Raw genomic sequence first — 20,967 nt, forward strand, 5'->3', positions numbered from 1 at the left:
AGTCTTAAAGGTCAGCTATGGACAATCACATGTGAAACCAACCATGAACAACAAATCAACAGTACAAAGAAATCAAATGCCAATACCTTTAAAATGGCAACCACTTTAACAGTAACAGAATCACCATCCCACTACATCTGCACATTCAAAGCAGTTTGCCAATAATCATTCAGCAACAACACACCTTTACAAAGTCAGTGGCTACTAATAACTTCAGGCCATGACTGACAAAATGGATGTTCTTGAAGCCGAGAATTCGAACTTACAGAGAAAATATTTACATATTGCCTGAAGAAACATAACTAGATCTCATAATGCAGGGAAACAGTTGCATAGTCAAGTACTTGCATGACTGGAGAACGACATTGCATAGAAACAATTGTAGTGATTGAAAATAAATGTTCAACTGTACTCGTTTTTGATGACTCCAACTTTTTTCACTTATCTGATCACTCACGACAGAAGCCCAAACTCAAATGTGACATATAATACTACCATTGGATATCGCAGGGTGAAATCTGAAGGTGGACAAGCTTTATAGTGTTCTCTACTACATTCTCAACAGAATATACCATAGCATGTATATATACATATAAGTTTGTGTGTTTTACCGTCTCCTTGCTTTCATTTCACAATGTGGGATGGTATCTGGAAGAGTATCTAGAATGGTATCTGGCTGTAGAAAATCTGCCTTAACAAATCCAAACCAGCCCATACCAGCATGGAAAAGTAGATGTTAATGAAACATGTATGGCCTCTCATATGCCAATCCTTTCGGTCATCTCTTTTGAAACAGGGATATGACGTATTTATTCTAAGCTCTTAAGATATATGCCAAAATACCGTTCCTTTAAATGTTTATCTTTAAAGATTTTGATAAATGATGCAAAAAAAAAATGATGAAGTTTCTAAACTAATTTATTAGTTTACTTGAATTCCGTTTCTAACAAAATCTCTAATCCTATTTTCTTTACATTTCAGAATGGCAATCTAATATCAGCACACATGTTGATAAAGATCATCACAGCCTAAAAGTACGATTTTCACATGCCCCACCAGAAACAAAGTTTGTGTATTACGAAGTGAAGTTAATTGGAGGTATTCGTAATATTAAAAAAACAGCTGAGGTAAGTTCTAACTGCTGTTATTTTCACAGTATCACAAGAGAGCATGAGACACTTTCACAGGACCATTTTGGTGGCACATATTTGGCTTTGCTCTTTTAATGCTGACGTATTTGACAGAAAACATTTTAATATTTCTTTCATATGTATGTGTGTGTGTGTATCACACAGTATCCAGAATCAAGAATAACTACATGTTCAATGGTGTGTTGCATAACATTTCATGGACTCTCCTGATGTAAACGACAGATGAAGAAGGTTCTGTGATGTTTTGCTGAATCCCCTGCACTAGATGATTTGGTTTACAGTAATCAAATGTTTGTGCTGTACATCAGCTTTCTAATTCCATCAAAGCGACATTGCCCATATATGGAGATGGTGCCCCACACATCAGATGTCAAAGTGATTGCAGACCAGAATGAGCTGAAGCATTTTTGCTCAAGAACACTATACACTGTCCTGTCTTGGAATCAAAATCAGAAGCATGCAATCATCAATGCAACACCCTGACCACTGGGCCATGTATCTTGGAAAATATATAAATATATATATATGTTCTTTTTGTGTGTGTGTGTGTGTGTGTGTGTGTGCACATCTCTTTGCACATATCTTCCTTTGTATAATTCTGTGTTTTTTAGTCTGAATTGTATTGTTTTCAACTAATTATGTTACCCTTGTAGCAAATATATGATTATAACTGTTATAATAATAGAAATATTATCTCTTACAGAAGGAAGTTGTCTTCAACAATATCTGCAATGGCAAATATACCATATCCGTAAGTGTATCTGTATTCTCTTTTGTATAGTTATGTTTGCATACTAAAGGTAGTAGCCATAATGGGTGCTGCTGAGGGGCTGGAAATATTTAAGGGGGAACTGTTATCTCTGTTTTGCAACGTAGGGTTTCTCACTCAGAGAAAGGGCAGATAGTGTGGCACATGACAGTGAGATATGAGTGCTGAATACAGTGTGAAGGGGCATGATGTATGATGCTTTTATGTGAAATGTGGTGTTTCATGAAAATGAGACATGTGCTTTTGCCCTTTGCCAGTCCAAAACATTTTCATAATCTTGTCCTAAATGTCTCACAGAAATCCACCCCCAAACCCTGCACTAGCTAATTTTGGAAAAAAATTTACTATGCATGATAAAAAAGCATTATTATCTCTAATAAATCTAATTCTTTTCAGAAGGACCTATCCAAAATTATATCCAAGATAAGGAGTTCACCACACCTGCTAGTCTTTTTGGACAAGACTGGAAATCTATACTCCCTCCCCTTGCAAATATTTACCAACCTTATATCAAAGGAACTTAATACAAATTATCAACATGCACATAGGACATTAACAACATCTACTGTTAGCTCATCACTGATCTAAATTTACTAAGTACAACTGAACCATGTATACCCCACCTACTTCACTCTGGAATTAACTGGAATGCTCATCATCGTAACCAATGGAATGCCAGTTTGATGACTGGATGCCCTTCTTAATGCCAATCACTTTACAGAGTGTATTTGGTGATATTTATGTGGCACCAGCAGCAGTGAGGTTACCAAGTAACTTGCAAGATGCACCTTCCCAACTGAAGAACTTGTATAGTATTGAGGGACGGTAAAAAGCTGTCTTGCATCAGAGAAGAAACAAGACTACCCCAGATGGAGAGAGAAAGAGGAAAGAGAAGCTGATAAAAATGTGATGAGTTGGCTGTTTGTCCAAGTTAAAGCAACATTTAAAAGTGTTTAAATTGGTCATAACCAGCCCAGTTATTCTACTGGTTTTGTGTTCAAGCCATCCAGATTCTGTCTTTCATTTGCATTCTACATTGTCATTCTAAAAATAAACACTCAAATCATTAAAATCTCAAAGCTTCTAGATGATGCATAATTAATTCAAACCAATGTGAATGGATAAGCATTACATTTGACAGGATAATCTGAATGCCAAAGGGTTAAACTCCGTTTCATGGCCCTCGGCCCCCTTTAAATCTTACTTTCTCTGACTATTTCAGGTGAAACCTTTCGATCCTCATCCTTCAGTGAAGGACACCTGTCTGTGTTACAAAATAGAAGGACGCTGTCATTTATGTAAAGCCACCATAAAACAAATAGCCATCAATAAAACAGGTTAGTTGTCCTTGTTGTTATTGTTGTTTAGCCCTGGGTCAGTCCTGATTAACCAGTGGAGGCATGTGACCTGATGGTTAGATGTTGGATGCATGATTTTAAAATTGTAGTTTTGATTGCTGGACCAGGTGATGTGTTGTGTTCTTGAATAAGACATTTCATTTTATGTTGCTCCACTCCACTCAGCTGACAAGAATGAGTACTCCTGCTGCAACCCTCTAACAAAATCCAGAATCCAGACTCTTGGAACAAATCATATGAGACATTCCACTCTAATGATTCTGTTAGTTCGCCGTCTTCAAGGAAAATTCCAATGAAAATTGAAATAGCAATACTTTTGTTGATCACACATACCCTGTTACCACTCCAACTGAATCTACAACTGATGTTATGGTGATACAAGCTGTTTTGTTATAAAATATTTGTGTTTAAATTAGAACCTTCCATTGTAATTTTACCTCAGGAATCAAAGTAGCTGGTTCCCACCACAAAGTTGCGGTGTTGTAGTTTGTGCTTCTCAATAGCCCTGAGAGCTATGCCAGGGAGGGCTTCTCATGTTGGTAGAATAAAGGTCAGACTAATATAGATAATCTCTTCCTAGAAGTAGAAATGGGTTTATGTAGAACCTGGACAATGGACACTACCTTTCTCTTCTGATAAAGCATTTTCTTTAAAAATTAAAGCATTCATTTCCATACACCATATACTGCCAAACTAGGATTGAAAGTCAACCGCGACAAATCAAAAATTATGCACGTTAATGAAGAAAACAGTGAATGTATTAAACTAGAAACCGGTGAACTAGAGGATGTAGCTGAGTTTACATATTTAGGTAGTGAGATAACGTTCTCAGGCGACACCGACAAAGATATTAAGACGAGAATAAGTAAGGCAAGGACCGCTTTCCACCTGCTAAAAAAAGTATGGAGCGCAAGTGTAATTTCAATAAAGAACAAAATAAGAATTTTTAACACTAACGTAAGAGCGGTGTTATTGTATGGGGCTGAGACATGGCGAACAATGGTTAAGTCAAATAAGCAAATACAATCATTTATCAACAGATGCTTGCGTAGTATACTTAAAACCAGATGGCCCGAACACATAAGCAATATGGAGCTATGGCAAAGAACGAATCAAGTTTCGATTAGGGAGCAAATATTTAAGAAAAAGTGGAAGTGGATTGGTAGCACAATTAGAAAGGACACACCAAATGTAGCGAAAAGTGCTTTACAGTGGAATCCGGATGGATATAGAAAGAGGGGTAGGCCTAAGAACTCATGGCGTAGATCAACGCAAAAGGAACTAGAGAAAGGGGGACATTCATGGCAGAGTATAAGTACAGAAGCAAGAAATTATGCGACATGGAATTCAATTATAAGTGGCCTATACTCCGCGCTGAAGGGTTAAAGGCAAGAAAGAAAGAATATACTGACACAGACCCAATATGTCAAGGATTATGGCAACAAATGCATAAGTACTCCCAAAGTGTCATTCTTTGGAATCGTGCTGTAACATTCCATTAGCTTTGAATCTTTCTCTAATGTGTACAGGAATAATTTCATAAAAAGAGCACAAGGCTGTGTGTCATCTTCCGATTAAAGATCCTGAAAAGCTTCATTTTCATTTCCTCGAAAAGGTAATTCGTTTGCACACAGAGAAAACGAACAATATCAACAATGGAACTGATATAATAACGGTTTTTACTCAACTGATCATTTTGCAAGATTGGAGACTCGGATGTTGTTGTGGATAAACACTGTTGGCGGGATGCAGAGTTTGCGTGCTTATTTAACCTTTTTTTTTTTTTCTTTTGCATGATGCCAATTAGAATATCCATTTTTAATAAAACATGTATCAGCTTGAGCAAGAGTATTGAAGTGCTGACAAGCAAAACAAAACAAGGCTTTCTGTGAAAGAGAATGCTCTAACCATAAACGACCAGTATACCAGCTTGACAAGAAGTCACGTATCTGATTTCCATAAATTTTGGGATCAAACTTTGCTAGAACTGGCTGCACTGGTTGGCAGTCGACCTGTCCTACATCATCCAATGAGGGTGTCAAAGTCTTTGCAAGACCTCCCTTGAGCTGCGAAACTTCGTTTCCAATTCTCTTCTGTTTAGCATTATTAGTTGAATCAGATTGGAAATTCAGCAATGATTGCTTCAGTTCTCTTTTTCGGTAGTAATTCATTATTTTTGGGCACTGATATTCGCAATAATTAATTCTAAGGTAGAATATCATAGTAAGAGTAATAATTTCTTAAAATTTATGTATTTTTAAATTAAACTTGTAAGAGATTTCAGTTCAAGCAATTTTTTTTTCTTTTTCAATTTCTTCAAAGTTATGCTTTTTTTAGTTAAACACAAAATGATTTCAGTATAAACTTTGTTCAAAGAGTAGGAAAATTTTTCAGTGAAAGTTCTCACCTGAAAAATCCTTTCTGAATGTATATTTTGGGAAATTTCAAAAGTTTTCTTTCCTTTTTCACGAATAATAATCCTCTCGGACTAGTAGAAATGAAATGGCTTTTTAATGTCTGTCTCTGTTCATATATATACATGTGTAGTGATGCGTTTACTACCATAAATCTCTAACTACAGCAACAATTCTTTACAGACTTTTCAACAGCAACAATGACAATCACCAGCACCACCGCCGATGTCGCCACAACAACAAATGACCCAGCGTTAGCCACTCTTTAATTCGACACACAGTTGATGACCAGGTCAGCAACCAATTAACTATTGTCATCAGGTAAAATAGGATAATGGTTAAAATAGCAGACCCTGGTTTCAGCCATAGCTTAGCTTAAGAATATTATCTGAAGATGATTGAGGAGCAAACCAATGGAAATGTTGTATTTGCAAAACTTTGAATACAATGGAGAGATTAGTCTGAGAAAAAGAAATATATCAATGACATCATCATCATCATTTGACATCCGTTTAACATGCTAGCATGGGTTAGATGTTTCAACATGCTTTGGCATGATTTTTATGGCTGAATAGCCTTCCTAATGCCAATCAGTTTATGGGGTGTACTGGAATATATATTGCATACTAGTGGCATTAGTGGTGTCACCATGTAACTCGCAAAACAAGATTCCCCTCAAATGAGGTGGAGTGTAGTATTGTGGGAAGTGCTTTTATGCCAGTAGGGGTTAACATGTGACCAAGCAACGTGTGTCTTGCTGTAAAAGGGATACAGAGTTTATCACAGTTGGACAAGAGAAGATGGCGGTAAAGATGTGTCTGGGCATACCCTCAAATTACAGGAAGGTGAACATAAGAGAAGTGGTAGAGAGGACTGGGCAGGGTGAGTGGGTTGGTAAGTTGATAACAGTGTAGAAGGTGAGTGGCAGATGTGGGTAGAGATGTGGGCAGAAGGTATAATAAGATTTGAAACTGTGTCTCTACATTATGGAGTTTAAGCCATGACATTACCTAACCCTGTTCATATGAAAGGCTTTGTTATTAGCCAATCAGCAGCCAGTTTTCAAATGATGAATCATTCTAGATCCTTCAAGAATGTTCTTGATATGATGGTTGTAAATAGATGTTTGAGCATCAACTTCTAGTGCATGCCAAACTGGTCTGCTTCACACACTCCTTTGTTTTTAACATAGTCATTTCTAATGTTTCCATGCTCAACCTGGATATCTGGTAGATATGAACTGATGTGTACAGCTTCTAATGTTTAATCAAGCATTTGTATCCAGCTTAGCATGTACATTACAATCTATTTCTTACAGTTGCATCGACTTGATGTGAAGATTGTTATAAATCTTGACCAACTGGAAATATGGCTTATGTGGCATAAATAAGATCATAATTGGCATTATCTCACACACACACCATCAGCAGCAGCAACACGTATACAACAGAACCAAGCAACCACCACAGCAACAAAGAGAATGCAGTAAGTGGTGAACGTAGGTGAAGTGGTCGGTCGTGATAACCAGGTAAATAATTTATACCAGAAAAAATTTAAAATACAGATTTTACTTTTTTATTCTTCCAGATGATTCTAAATGTAACGAGACTACTACCTGGAAACCTCATTTGCAAAATTTAACAACTGCAAAGAGAATTTCAACACTTGTACGTTCAACACCTGTAATTTCAACACCTGTAAGTTCAACATCTGTAATTTCAACACCTGTAATTTCAACACCTGTAAGTTCAACACCTGTAAGTTCAACACCTGTAAGTTCAACACCTGTAAGTTCAACACCTGCAATTTCAACACCTGCAATTTCAACACCTGCAATTTCAACACCTGCAATTTCAACACCTATAAGTTTAACACCTGTAATTTCAACACTTGTAAGTTCAACATCTGTAAACTATTCATCCTCTGCAAATAATTCAATATTTCAAACGAGCTCCACAACTACGAGGGATGAAACCAAAAACAAAAATGAAATTATTTTGTGGGCTGTTATTGGCAGTTTAGCTGCTATAATTACGGCTTTCAGTTTCATTTGTTTCATACATTTAGCAAAAAGTAAGTTGATATTTTTACACCTGCTAATTCCATTGTATTGCTTCACAAAAACTGTGGGTTGTATAGATCTGCAAATTCAAATGATTTAGCCTTAGTTTATTGTAACACTGCACTTTAAAAAATCAATTGCACATATAGGAGCTAACTCAGACAAAGTATAAATATGTAAGTTAACAAAGGATTTATATGTGGTCACTTGACCTGCTCGAAAATGTTGCCAGATTTCTCTCACATCACATCTCATAGTTTTAAGTAACAAAGGCTGAAATGGGCAGCGACACGCAAAAGGATAGGATGGTAATGGTTTGGAATGCTTTAATCATTAGTCTGCTCAATTAGAGTTTAGTTGGGGGTGTTTATACATCATCAATGCACACACACATATCAAAAGTACCTTCTGCATGAGGAACGTACAATTAAATGTAATTTACCACATATGACATGGCAAGCTGAATATAATTTCGATCAATAGACATACATATATATATCATCATCATCATCATCATCATCCTTTAATTGCTGTTTTCCATGGGTTGGTCAGTTTGACCAGAGCTGGCTAGCAAGAGAGCTACACATGGTTCCAGTCTGATTTGGGTTGGTTTCTACCGCTGGGTGCCAACCACTTTACAGTGTGTGTTGGATGAGTGCCATAACATGGCCTTTTACGTAGCATTGGCACAGGGTTCTTGCTGGCCAATCCTCTTCATTGGTGGTCAGTGGGATGAAGGTAGCCTGCAGAAGAATATCATAAAAGTGATCCTTCTGTTCACTTAGTAGGCCCGCTTGTAGAGCATAGGCAGAGATAATTGTAGCTATACCATTCTGCAAGTCTTACCTGAGTTTAAGAACTCCATCGCACACCCTCACTACTTCTATGACCTTATCCATCCATTCCTCTGCAAGAAGTATGCCCACACCCCCTATTCCATCACTATTACCTTCCCAGAAGAGTTTATACCTATGTACTTTGCCTGTGAGGACTCTGACTGAAGCTCCTCTCCACCTTACCTCTTGTATGCAACATACATCGACACGTTTCCATTCAAGCATCTCTACAATCTCACAAACTTACCTTTCATTGTGCATACATTTACAGTGCCAACTCTGAAAACTGGGAAAGAGATATGGGAGGTAACACAGGAAGGAGAGATATTATTCAACACCTGAAAAGGAGGTCCCCGCGATCGTTTGGTATCAGACGTCATAATAGTTGTTCTTACTTGTAACCTACCTTCATTCGAACATGTTAGAATTGTTAAGGTTGTTGTCTCTACTGGGGGGTGGGGGAGTAAGAAAGCATTGTATATGAAGTGTTTGGGGCATTGTAAATATAAGCATTATGAGCATTGTGGATGTAAGCATTACTGATGCTGCAGATATTAATGTAGAAGAAAGTAAGATATAATATAACCAACATAAGTTTCAAAGTAAGGCTAAATAAATAGGTGTGACTAAGATGTTTGATTATGGAGTTATGTGTTACTTTAATTGGCTGTTTTAGAATTTTTCGTTTTCACTGTTTAGTGAACAGACATTGATTTGTTTGTTTTGTTTTTGTGTTGCCCCATGTTAATTTATTTTCCTTTTCATTTTTTTTTTATTTTGTTAAATATTTTTTTTAATATGTTACATCAAATCAATTTCACTTTTTATTGGAGAGCAAAGTTATGTTGAGAATGAATTTTTTGAGATTATATATATATATATATATATATATATATATATATGTATATATATAAGGTAAGTTCTTATGCTATATTGGTAACGGTTGCTACATCCTCTGGGAAAATTATATATATATATATATATATATATACCTACATATATGTGTATATATATATATATATATATATATATATATACATATATACATATACACACACACACACATATATGTATATATATATATATAAGTTCAAAAAAGGAAAACGGCAAAAAAACAACAAAAAAACAACAACGTGAGGAGGTGATACAGATTGTGTTACTAGATGCTTGGGAAAGGAAAGAAAGAGAATATGACGTTTCGAGCGGAGCTCTTCGTCGGACACTTAGGAAAGTCCAAAGAAGAGAAAGACAGAGGAAGAAAAAATCGCCAACGATATCCACGAGGTTACATATACATACATACATACATACATATATGTATATATGTATATATATATGACAAGTAACTGAGACCTTTGGCAATATGCTCTGCTTGAGAAGACTCGTTAAGCCAAGTGAAATCGTAGTCATCGCCAGTGTCATGTAAATGGCACCTGTGCTGTTGGCACGTTGAAAACACCCATTGCACTCTTGGAGTGGTTGGCGTTAGGAAGGACATTATGAAGGTCATTGCTGTAGAAGCCATGTCAAAATCAGACTGAAACCTGGTGCAGCCCTCTGGCTCACCAGTTCCAGTCAAACTGTCTAACCCATGCCAGCATGGAAAGCGGAAAATAAATGATGATGATGATGATGATGGTGATGATGATGGTAGTGACTGGGGACAACATGTGATGGTGCATTCCGTCTGAAACACCAAACACGAACTTTATACCTCAACAGTAAATGATGACTACGACTACAATGTCCATGCTATCCAATGCTCTCGCTCTCACAGTGGGTCATTTGATCCATTTCAGCACCAGCTGCGGTCAATCATCAGATGTGGTCAGCATTTGTGAGGGATGCGGTGGCCTCATTGGTCAGAGCCAGCTCAACCTACCCTGGCTGAATGCCTTTGCAAAGAATATATATAATTTGTAATAATGAAATCAGATCAAGCAGTGATATTCTGAAATCATTTAACACATATGTTTCGGGCTTGCATAATATATAATATATGCCTCTATACAAAGATTTACATCTCCGATGAAACATTTCAGGAAATTCAATGATTTGAAATTTTTTTTTACGTTTTGTAGGATTTGTCTTATTTAGTTTGTTTATATATTTTTTCTCTTTTAATTCATTATTTATTTATTTTTGTTTCAGGAGAAAGCTTAAGTGACAAGAAAATTTTGTTCCTATATTCTCATGACCATCAGCCTCATCTCAACGTTGGCAAAGCCATGGCAGCATACCTGCAACACTACAGGTGCCATGTTCTTTATCCACCGATATTTGCTGAGGAAGAGATAAAGGAATGGTTACACAAGGCAGTTGCTGATTGTGATTTTGTCTTACTGTTACATTCGGAATGCATTAAGCGCCAGAATGAAGCATGGGCTAATGGTTTAGAATATCCACAGTTACGAGACAACCAAAATGAAAATGTCCTAATGTCAATTCTTACTATGATTAGAGAATGTCCTCTCTTGCAGTTATATCATTCAAAATACATCTCGTGCCGCTTGGAACACTTGTCCGAGAGTTATGTTCTCACTGAATTTCCTTCGGTTCAAAATTTCGTTCTGACCAGAGACCTGAAGAAGTTGGTTTACTATATCCATCATATTTCACCTAACAGTGTTCTCAAATCATTAACGTTGAGATCTTCTGATAGCTTGAATTCAGCAATGGTGCTACAGCAAGCAGCTCAAAAAGCTGTTGAATTTGAAAAAAATGAAATGTGGTTTACTCAGAAGTACAGTTACTTGGTGCCACGTTGTGGCATATTAAACAACAAATGCTATTGCCGTTCTGCATTAAATGAAGAATCCGACGGCACTGTTAGTATTCCCAAATTACCACAGAACACCTTTCATGATGTGAATTTCGATGATTCCATATCCACTCAGTGCTATTATTCCAATGATATATACTCCATTTCGGAAACGTCACAGATCAGTTCTGAACTAGCAATGCTAAATGATCGCAATGACCAGCAATATAAGAACAGACACAGCCTCTTGCCTTCATTGTCTGAAGGTGTCACAGACTGTGTGAGCAACTGGACAGATATAACATATGCCTCTAGTCGTGGTTCAAATCCAGTGTGTGTTTGAAAGAACCAAGGCAGGTGGGTTCATATCTGTGTGTATCATCATCATCGTTTAACATCCGTTTTCCATGCTGGAATGGGTCGGACGGTTTAACTGGGGTCTGGGAAGCCAGGAGGCTGCATCAGGCTCCAATCTGATCTGGCAGTTTCTGCAGTGTGATGCCCTTCCAAATGCCAACCACTCCAAGAGTGTAGTGGGTGCTTTTTACATGCCACAGGCACAGGAGCCAGACAGGGCAAAGGGGCTGGCATGGACCACATTCAGATGGTGCTTTTTACGTGCCACCGGCACAGGAGCCAGTCAGGACAAAGGGGTTGACATTGACCACGTTTGGATGGTACATTTTACGTGCCATTGACATGAGAAGCCAGTCAGGTGGCATTGGCAACAACCGATGCATGAATGGTGCTTATTACATGCCACCAGCATAGGAGCCAGTCAAACAGCAATGGCATCAACCACTTAACCACAACTACAATTTCCATTTGATTGTGGTTTGATTTAATTTTGATTTTGATTCTGATGTACTTGACTCAACAGGTCTCCTCAAGCACGGCATGTTGCCCGACAATCCAAAGGAACTTTTCCAAGTGGGCTGGTTATGCAACACTGGTGTAGGCTACAGCTGTGATCTCACTTTATTTGCCGGGTCTTCTCAGTCACTGCATATCTCCAGAGGTCTCGGTCTTTCGTCATTGCCTCTGTGAGGCCCAACGTTCGAAGGTCATGCTTCACCACCTCATCCCATGTCTTCCAGGGTCTCCCTCTATCATGGCTTCCTTCCACTGTTTGGGAGTGACACTTCTGCACACAGCTCTCCACATCCATCCATACCATGACCATACCAGCACAGTCATCTCTCTTGCATGCCACATCCGATGCTTCTTATGTCCAACATTTCTCTCAAAGTGCTTAAACTTTGTCGTATGTGCACACTGACATTACACATCCAGCGGATCATACTAGCTTCATTTCTTTCGAGCCTACACATGTCTTCAGCAGTCATGGACCATGTTTCATTGTCGTGAAGCATGGCAGTTCTCACACATGCATTGTACAATCTACCTTTCACTCTGAGCAAGAAGCCCTTTGTCACCAGTAGAGGTAGGAGCTGTCTGAACTTTGCCCAGGCTATTCTTATTCTAGTGGTAACGCTCTCTGGGCATCCACCCCCACTACAGACTTGGTCACCTAGGTAGCGGAAGCTATCAACTATTTCTAGTTTCTTCCCCTAGCATGTGATGGAATCTGTTTTCTGAGCATCTGTGGTGTTTATTGCCCCTGTGCATCTGTCACACACGAAAGCTACCTTCCTGGTTAACCTTCCTTTGATGTTGCTGCACCTCTTATGCATCCATAGTTTACATTGGGTACATCTTATGGGATTTCTACCTACACCTTTTCTACAGATCGCCCCTGGACTGGCTCTTGTGCGGGTGGCACATAAAATACACCATTTTGAGCATGGCCGTTGCCAGTACCGCTTGACTGGCCTTCATGCGGGTGACATGTAAAAGCACCCACTACACTCTCGGAGTGGTTGGCGTTAGGAAGGGCATCCAGCTGTAGAAACTCTGCCAAATCAGATTGGAGCCTGGTGTTGCCATCCGGTTTCACCAGTCCTCAGTCAAATCGTCCAACCCATGCTAGCATGGAAAGCGGACGTTAAACGATGATGATGATGATGATGATGAGCAGGGCCATCTGCCTGAAGGGATTTGTTATGTGTTCACCTTCCTCCTTATTAGGACTTTGGTCTTTGCAACATTGACTCTAAGGCCCTTCAATTCTAAACCTTGCTTCCACACCTGAAATTTCTTCTCTAGTTCTGGTAGTGATTCTCCTATGAGAGCCAGATCATCAGCAAAGAGGAGCTCCCAGGAGCAACCTGTCTTCAGTTCCTCTGTTATTGCCTGGAAGACTATGATGAATAAGAAGGGACTGAGAGCTGGTCCTTGGTGGACCCCTACTTCTACCTGGAATTGGATTCTTCACTATATTCATTGCCAACCCTAACCTTACTAACAGCATCCCTGTAGAGGGCCTGTACAACCATTATTAACTATTCGTCAATCCCTAGTTTCTGCATCGCCCACCAGATAAGGGATCAGGGGACCCTATCAAAGGCTTTCTCCAAGTCCCCAAAAGCCAAGTATAGGAGTTTATCTATGGCTAGGTATTTCTCCTGCAGTTGCTGTACCAGAAATATAGCATCAGTGGTGCAAAACCAAATTGCATCTCATCTAAACAGACTCTGTCCCTAATTAGTTGGGCTATGACCTTCTCTGTAACCTTCATCACCTGATCCAGCAGTTTGATACCCCTGTAGTTATTTCTATCTAAAGTATCACCTTTACCCTTGTAACAGTTGACTATGGTGCTGTTATGCCAGTCTTTGGTTATGCTTCCTTTGTGAACTACCTGGTTTATAATATGGGTGACTAGGCCATAACCCACACCACCAGATATTTTAAGCATCTCAGCAGTGATTCCTGATGGGCCAGGAGCTTTCTCTGTCTTCATACCCTTAATTGCTTTATCTACCAGGGTGCTGTCTATTCGGATAGCTGGTCCCTCTACTGGGTCAACATTTAGCAGACTCTCTTCCTCCCATCCATTCTCCACATTCAGCTGCCTTTCATAATGGCTTCTCCAAGCCTCTTTCTTTGCAGAATCATTAAAAGCAAGTGCACCATCATCCATGCGGACACATCTCTCTCTTGTGACATCACAATTTTCTCTCACACATTGTCTTACAATCTGAAATACTTCAGTTCTTTGGTCCTCATGTTGCTGAACATTGGCAAGCTTCTTCTTTCTGCTTCTCCCTTGGCTATGTATACCTGTCGCCCAGCCTCCCTTCTGGCTATCTAGTACAGTTCCCTGGCTGAAGCTCCTCTCCATCTTACCGCTTGTATGCAGCATACATCAGCATGTCTCCATTCAAACATCTCTATAATCTCACTAGACCTACCTTTCAGTGTGCCTACATTTACAGTGCCAACTTTGAAAACTGGGAAAGGAATGTGGGGTGAGGCATGGGGAGGGGAGATGTTGTTCGGCGTCTGAAAAGAAGAAGGTTTTTGTGTTCATTTGTGAGACATGCTTCACCTGTTCTCACTTCCGACCTGTCATCATTCAAACATTGAATCTTGTTAAGATTGTTGCCCCTACTAGGGGTAGGAGTAGGTGTTAGCAGCATTGTAAGTATAAGCATTATGGATATCGTAAAATCGTAAATCTAAGCATTACTGGTGTTGCAGATATACCTGTAGAAGAGGTAGACTCAGGAAGACCTGGGATGAGGTGGTGAAGTGCGACCTTTAAATGTTGGGCCTCACCGAGGGAATGACAAGTGACAGAGACCTTTGGAAATATGCTGTGCTTGAGAAGACTTGGCAAGCCAAGTGAGACCATAACCCATGGTTATACCAGTGCAGCATAACTAGCCCATTTAAGAGTACCCTTCAATCATTGGGCAATAAACTGCACTTGCAAAGACGTGTTGAAGCAAGTGAAGTCATTGTTGGGGCCGATGACAGTACCATCTGGTTGCCACCCATACCAGTGGCACGTAAAAAGCACCATTTGAGCATGGTCGATGCCAGTGCCGCCTCACTGGTCCTGTGCCGGTGGCACGTAAAAAGCACCATTTGAGCGTGGTCGTTGCCAGTACTGCTTGACTGGCCTTCGTGCCAGTGGAATGTAAAAAGCACCTACAGCAATATCAGAGTGGTTGGCGTTAGAAAGGGCATTCAGATGTAGGAGCTTTGCCAGATAGGATTGGACCTGGGTGCAGCCTCCTGGCTTGCCAGCCCTCAATCAAACCGTCCAACCCATGCCAGCATGGAAACGGACGTTAAACGACGACGATGACATACATACATCATCATCCATCCATCCATCCATACATACATACATACATCCATCCATCCATCCATACATACATCCATACATGCATACATACATCATACATCATACGTACATACATACATTCATACATCCATACATAAATCCATCCATACATTCATACATCCATCCATCCATACATACATACATTGACTGAGGAAAGAAAACCCCAAATGACCCGTCCTTGTTTTTTATTGTCCCTTTTTTGTCATCTAACTGTCTGTATGTTTTGTTGTTGCCTGTTGCATTTTTGTCCCATTTTTTTTGTATTCTTTTTTTTTATATATATACACATTCTTTCTTTCTTTCAGCCCCTTCATACTTACTTTGTTCTTTCCACTCTTCTTTCTTTCACCCCACTCCCTCACATTTCTTGCCCTTCCCTTCATTCTCACCTTCCTTCCTCTTTCATTTCACTCTGTCCCTTTTCTTTTTTCTTTCTTTCTTATCCCCCCTCCCTAATTCTTCTATCGCTCTGCCTCTACTTCTCTCTTCTCCTTCCACATGACCGGTGTTTGGCCAAGCCTGACCTCTCTTTCTTGGTTCGACTACCATCCGTGCAACATCTCTATTCCTTCTCATGCCTGTCATCTCTTATGTCCCTGTCATAAGGCTTCTCTTCCACACACGCCAGCTTAATTTAATTCATCCTTAGTCGAAAGACACCTGTTGTTAATGTCCCATTATATTTGCGTACCATTTCTCTGTCATTCTTGCTGTCCTTGTTTTCATATACATTTGGTGCTTTCTTCCAAGGAATCTAATGCTCTTAGCTTAGATTTTCCTTGAGGCTGGCCAGATCAGAGCAGTCTCAAGTATAACTAGCCAAAACTGCAAAGATAATCTGGAACTCGACTGAAGAAAGAAAACTCCGAATGACTCATCCTTGTTTTTTCTTGTCCCATTTTTTGTCTTCTTTTTTTTGTATACTTATAGCAGCATACGTACACTTTGGTCTCTTATATGTGAGTACACACACACACACACACACACATATATATATATGTATAAATTTTGTACGACTCTTATTCTTTCATTCTTTCTTTCAACCCCTTCACACTTCATTCCTTTCACTCTTCTTTCTTTCTCATCCCTCCCTAATTCTTCTATCCCTCTGCCTCTACTTCTCTCTTCTCTCTCCACATGACCGGTGTTCTGCCAAGCCTGACTTTTCTTTCTTGGTTCGACTACCATCCGTGCAACATCTATATTCCTTTCCATGCCTGTCATCTCTTATGTCCCTGCCGCAAGGCTTCTCTTCCACACACGCCAGCTTAATTCAATTCATCCTTAGTCTGTTGTTAATATCCTGTTGTTTGCATTTCTATTTGTGTACCCACTGTGTTTCCATCACTGCCATTCCTAAATTGTAACTGTTTCTCTTTAAGTTTATTCTGCCACATTAGTAGCAGCAGGGAATTCTTTCCTTTTCAAGCTCTGATGAAATATTTGCTAAAAATTGTAATAGAATATCCTGACAGTTGTAAATTTGTATTTTACAACTGAGGATGGCGCTGTATTTCAAATTGATGCAATGCTTGCATTGTTCGATTAAATGGAGTCACCTGAAACACTTGTATTGCATTAATACCTTGACATCTTTGTTACTTATTTGATTTTTATTCACCATACTTTGGGCTTCGCGGATAATACCGGACTGGCTTGGTGCATCAACTTAAGTGCCTTATTCAAATGAATCTTAATTATTTCTTATATATACTTTTGTATGTATATATACATACTTATATATATACATACATTTCTTATACAAACTTTTATATGTATGTACACACACACACACACACACGCATGTGCGCGCGCACGCACACACACACACACACACACGCACACACACACACACACACACACACCCACACACACACACATCAGATCATCCCATAAGTTCTGCCCGAAGTTTGAACAAAAAAAACAAGTGATCAAATGTTATATTTAACTGAAATTTAATCATCAATGTACTTTCCCTAATTATCTATGACTTCCTTCCATCTATTTACAAGTTTTTCAATCCCATCAATGTAAAACTCTTTTGGTTTCAAAGTGAAGAACTCTGAAATGTCAGTTTCGACCTCCTCCTGGCTTGCGAAAGTTATGTCCCCCAAATGATTTTGTAAACTATGAAACAAATGGTAGTCTGAAGGAGCAAGGTTGGGAGAATAAGGTGGATGAGGAATTTTTTCCCAACCAAGCTCTTCGATCTTCTGCGATGTGATCTTTGCAGTGTGGGGTCATGCATTGTCCTGATGAAACATCACTCCTTTTTGATTCACTAAAGCAGGTCTTTTTTTTCTACAAAGCTTGGTTCAAATGCTCTAATTGCTGACAGTAGACTTGGGCATTGATTGTTGTATCAGGTGGTAACAATTCAAAGTGAATTACTACTTTGCAATCCCACCAGACAGAGAGAACCTTTTTCCCATGAAGTTCCCGTCTCGGTTGTGGTTGAGCTTTTTCCCTTTTATCAAGCCACTGTTTATGATGATAGAAGATCCATTTTTCGTCACCAGTCACATGTCTATCCAAAAAGGGTGAAATGTGTTCGTGAGAATGGAGAGAAGAGCAGATGCCAGCTTGGGATTTGCGGTTGCTTTCGGACAATTCACGAGGCACCCATTTTCCAAGTTTAGGAACCTTTCCAAGTTGTTGAAGATGACGATGAACAGTTGTATGGTTTGAACTAAGCTCTTGTGCGGACGTTAAACGATGGTGATGATGATGATTTCATTTTGGATATGTACTTGCCTGATAAATAGTTTGATTTTAAACTCTGTTTTGAAACTAAGGCAATTGCAGCATGAAAGACATACATTAGCCACTCAAAAACACTAAAAAGACTGTTAACTTCTCTTTAAACATTTATTATTTGCTCTCAGAACTTTCATCACACCAACTGCGACCTGGTCACTAAAACTGATTTTGATTGTGATTTTAATCTATGTCATTCATATAGCATTTTTGCAAAAAGAATAAAAAAACAAACAGAAATAAAAAAAAAACGTTAAATTTTTTTTATTTTTCTCTAGAGTTTAAATTATTTATATTTCTAGGTTAAAATGTAAAAGTACTTTTTTTCCTTTTCATTTTTAATATTAATTCATTTATTTCGTTTTATTTTAACCAATGACCAAAGAGTGCACCAATGTATTTTTATTTGCTCAAAATTGTGCCGTGAGCAAAAACAAAAAAAAAAAAACAGTTTGAGAACCACTACAACAACATTCAACAATACAACAACAACAACAACACACAACACACAACAAGGAAACAAATTTTACTCTGAGAATTCAGCATCTTTCCTATTTGAACTCGTATTTACGAACACTCACGTTCACACTTGCACTCTCATTCACACTCAGTATAGCCACACTCTGCTTGTAATCAATATCTTACTTTCAATATTATTATTATTATTATTATTATCATTATTATGAAGGCAGGAAACAGATGCAATATTACCGTTTTTATTTGAAAACCGTTTCAGTCATTGGACTGCGGCCATGCATGGGGAGCCCTTTCAAGGGTTTTAGGTGAGCCTAGTGATCTCAGTACTTTATTTTGTTTTTTAAGCTTGGTTCTTATTCTATCAGTTTCCTTGGTCGAATCGCTATGCTTCGAGGACATAGAGAATCCGACACTGGTTGTCGGTGCAGGAGTGGCTGTGTGATAAGTAGCTTGCTTACGAACCACATAGTTCCGGGTTCAATCCCACTGCATGGCACCTTGGGCTAGTGTCTTCTAGTATAGCCTTGGGCCGACCAAAACCTTCTGAGTGAATTTGGTAGATGGAAACTGAAAGAAGCCCGTCGTATATATGTATATGTATATATATATATGTGTTTGTATGTGTGCGTTTGTCCCCCAACATCGCTTGACAACCGATGCTGGTGTGTTTACATACCCGTAACTTAGCAGTTCGGCAAAAGAGACCGATAGAATAAGTACTAGGCTTACAAAGAATAAGCTGTGGGGTCGATTTGCTCAACTAAAGGCAGTGCTCCAGCATGGCCACAGTCAAATGACTGAAACAAGTATAAAAAATAATAAAAAGCATTAAGCGAACAAACACAGGCACACCCACACACACACACCTCCAGTTTTAATACCATTATTGTTGATAAGGCTAGTAAGCTGACAGAGTTGTTACCATACCGGGAAAAATGCTTAGCGGTATTCCGTCTGTCTTTGGGTTCTGAGTTCAAATTCCGTCGAGGTCAACTTACCCTTTCATTCTTTCAAGATCGATAAGTTAAGTACTAGTGAGACACTGGGATTGATGAAATCGACTAGCCCCCTCCCACCAAATTTCAGGTCCTGTGCCTTTAGTAGAAAGGATTATTGTTGTTGTTGTTCGTGTTTTTGTTAAGGGGGCATGCAGGCAGAATCGGTAACACTCCAAGCAAAACGATTAGCGAGTTTTGTCCGTCTTTATGTTTTGAGTTCAGAATCCGCCGAGGCTGCCATCGCTTTTTGTGCTTTTGGGTTCGATAAAATACGTAGAAATCAAAGCACCCTGATCGATGTAATAGACTAGCCCCGTTCCCAACCCACTGAATAGTGCTGACCTTGTAGCAAACTTGGAAACATTATTTGAGGTGGTGAGCTGGCAGAATCGTTCAAAGACCGGACAGCATTTTACTTGTAATTACTTTATGAATTCAATATCTGCCGAGGTCAACTTTGCCTTTCATCTTGATGGAATCGATAAAATATGTATCACTTGATCACTGGGGTCGATGTAATCGACTTAGCCACTTCCCCGAAATCGCTGGCACTGTGCCGAAAATAGAAACCAATCATTTATTTTTTTAGAAAAACAGACTTAAAAATAAAACTTCGTGAGAAATCTTACAAGATGCTCTTCTTTTATTGAAAGAAATTCTTATTTTTCTCTCAATCGTAGGAGTTGTTACTCATTTTCTGCCACAGTTCTCAACTCTTTTTGCCATCAAATCCTCGTTCTTTTCCATTTTTTTCTTAATTACACTAATTGTCTGAGTTGAAACATTTAGTGTCTTTGAAATTTCGCTGTTTTAATGAAGTTTCCTTCAAATACACTTCTATTTGTCCAATTTTAAGGGGACTAAGATCCCTTTGTTTACCCATCTCGGCCTGGAATTGAAATAACATGCCTTTTTTTACACTTTAAGTGCAACTTATTACATGAATTTATAACTAATATAACACAAAGTAACTAAAAAGTTAGAAACCAAACAAGCACCCTACACTGACCACTGCTCGACTAAAACTGAAGGAAACGTGGGCTGCAGCAGCTGAGTTTCATAATGCAATTTAGTGTTGTCACACAACAGAAGCTCAGAAACGTTAGCATACTGGGCGAAATGCTTAGCG

The 20,967-nt window shown here is 38.9% G+C and overlaps 1 protein-coding gene across 2 annotated transcripts in view; it reads left to right on the top strand.

Annotated features, from left to right (window-relative positions):
• The window catches only part of LOC106879934 (uncharacterized), a 46,307-nt gene that overhangs the window by 18,793 nt on the left and 6,547 nt on the right, over nucleotides 1-20,967 (top strand). Inside the window, exons 3-7 of one of the 2 annotated variants that reach the window (XM_089360221.1) lie at nucleotides 982-1,127; nucleotides 1,855-1,902; nucleotides 3,143-3,257; nucleotides 7,280-7,765; nucleotides 10,742-11,708. In XM_089360221.1, the coding sequence (XP_089216347.1) occupies nucleotides 982-1,127; nucleotides 1,855-1,902; nucleotides 3,143-3,257; nucleotides 7,280-7,765; nucleotides 10,742-11,694 (1,748 nt within the window). In that variant the 3' untranslated portion in view covers nucleotides 11,695-11,708. Of the gene's footprint in view, nucleotides 1-981; nucleotides 1,128-1,854; nucleotides 1,903-3,142; nucleotides 3,258-7,279; nucleotides 7,766-10,741; nucleotides 18,631-20,967 lie in introns of those variants that run through there. The other variant, XM_089360220.1, reaches the window with a different exon arrangement.

The sequence above is a fragment of the Octopus bimaculoides genome, chromosome 11 (assembly GCF_046866305.1).
Source record: "Octopus bimaculoides isolate indiv1 chromosome 11, ASM4686630v1, whole genome shotgun sequence".
In the NCBI taxonomy this organism is placed as follows: Eukaryota; Metazoa; Mollusca; class Cephalopoda; order Octopoda; family Octopodidae; genus Octopus; species Octopus bimaculoides.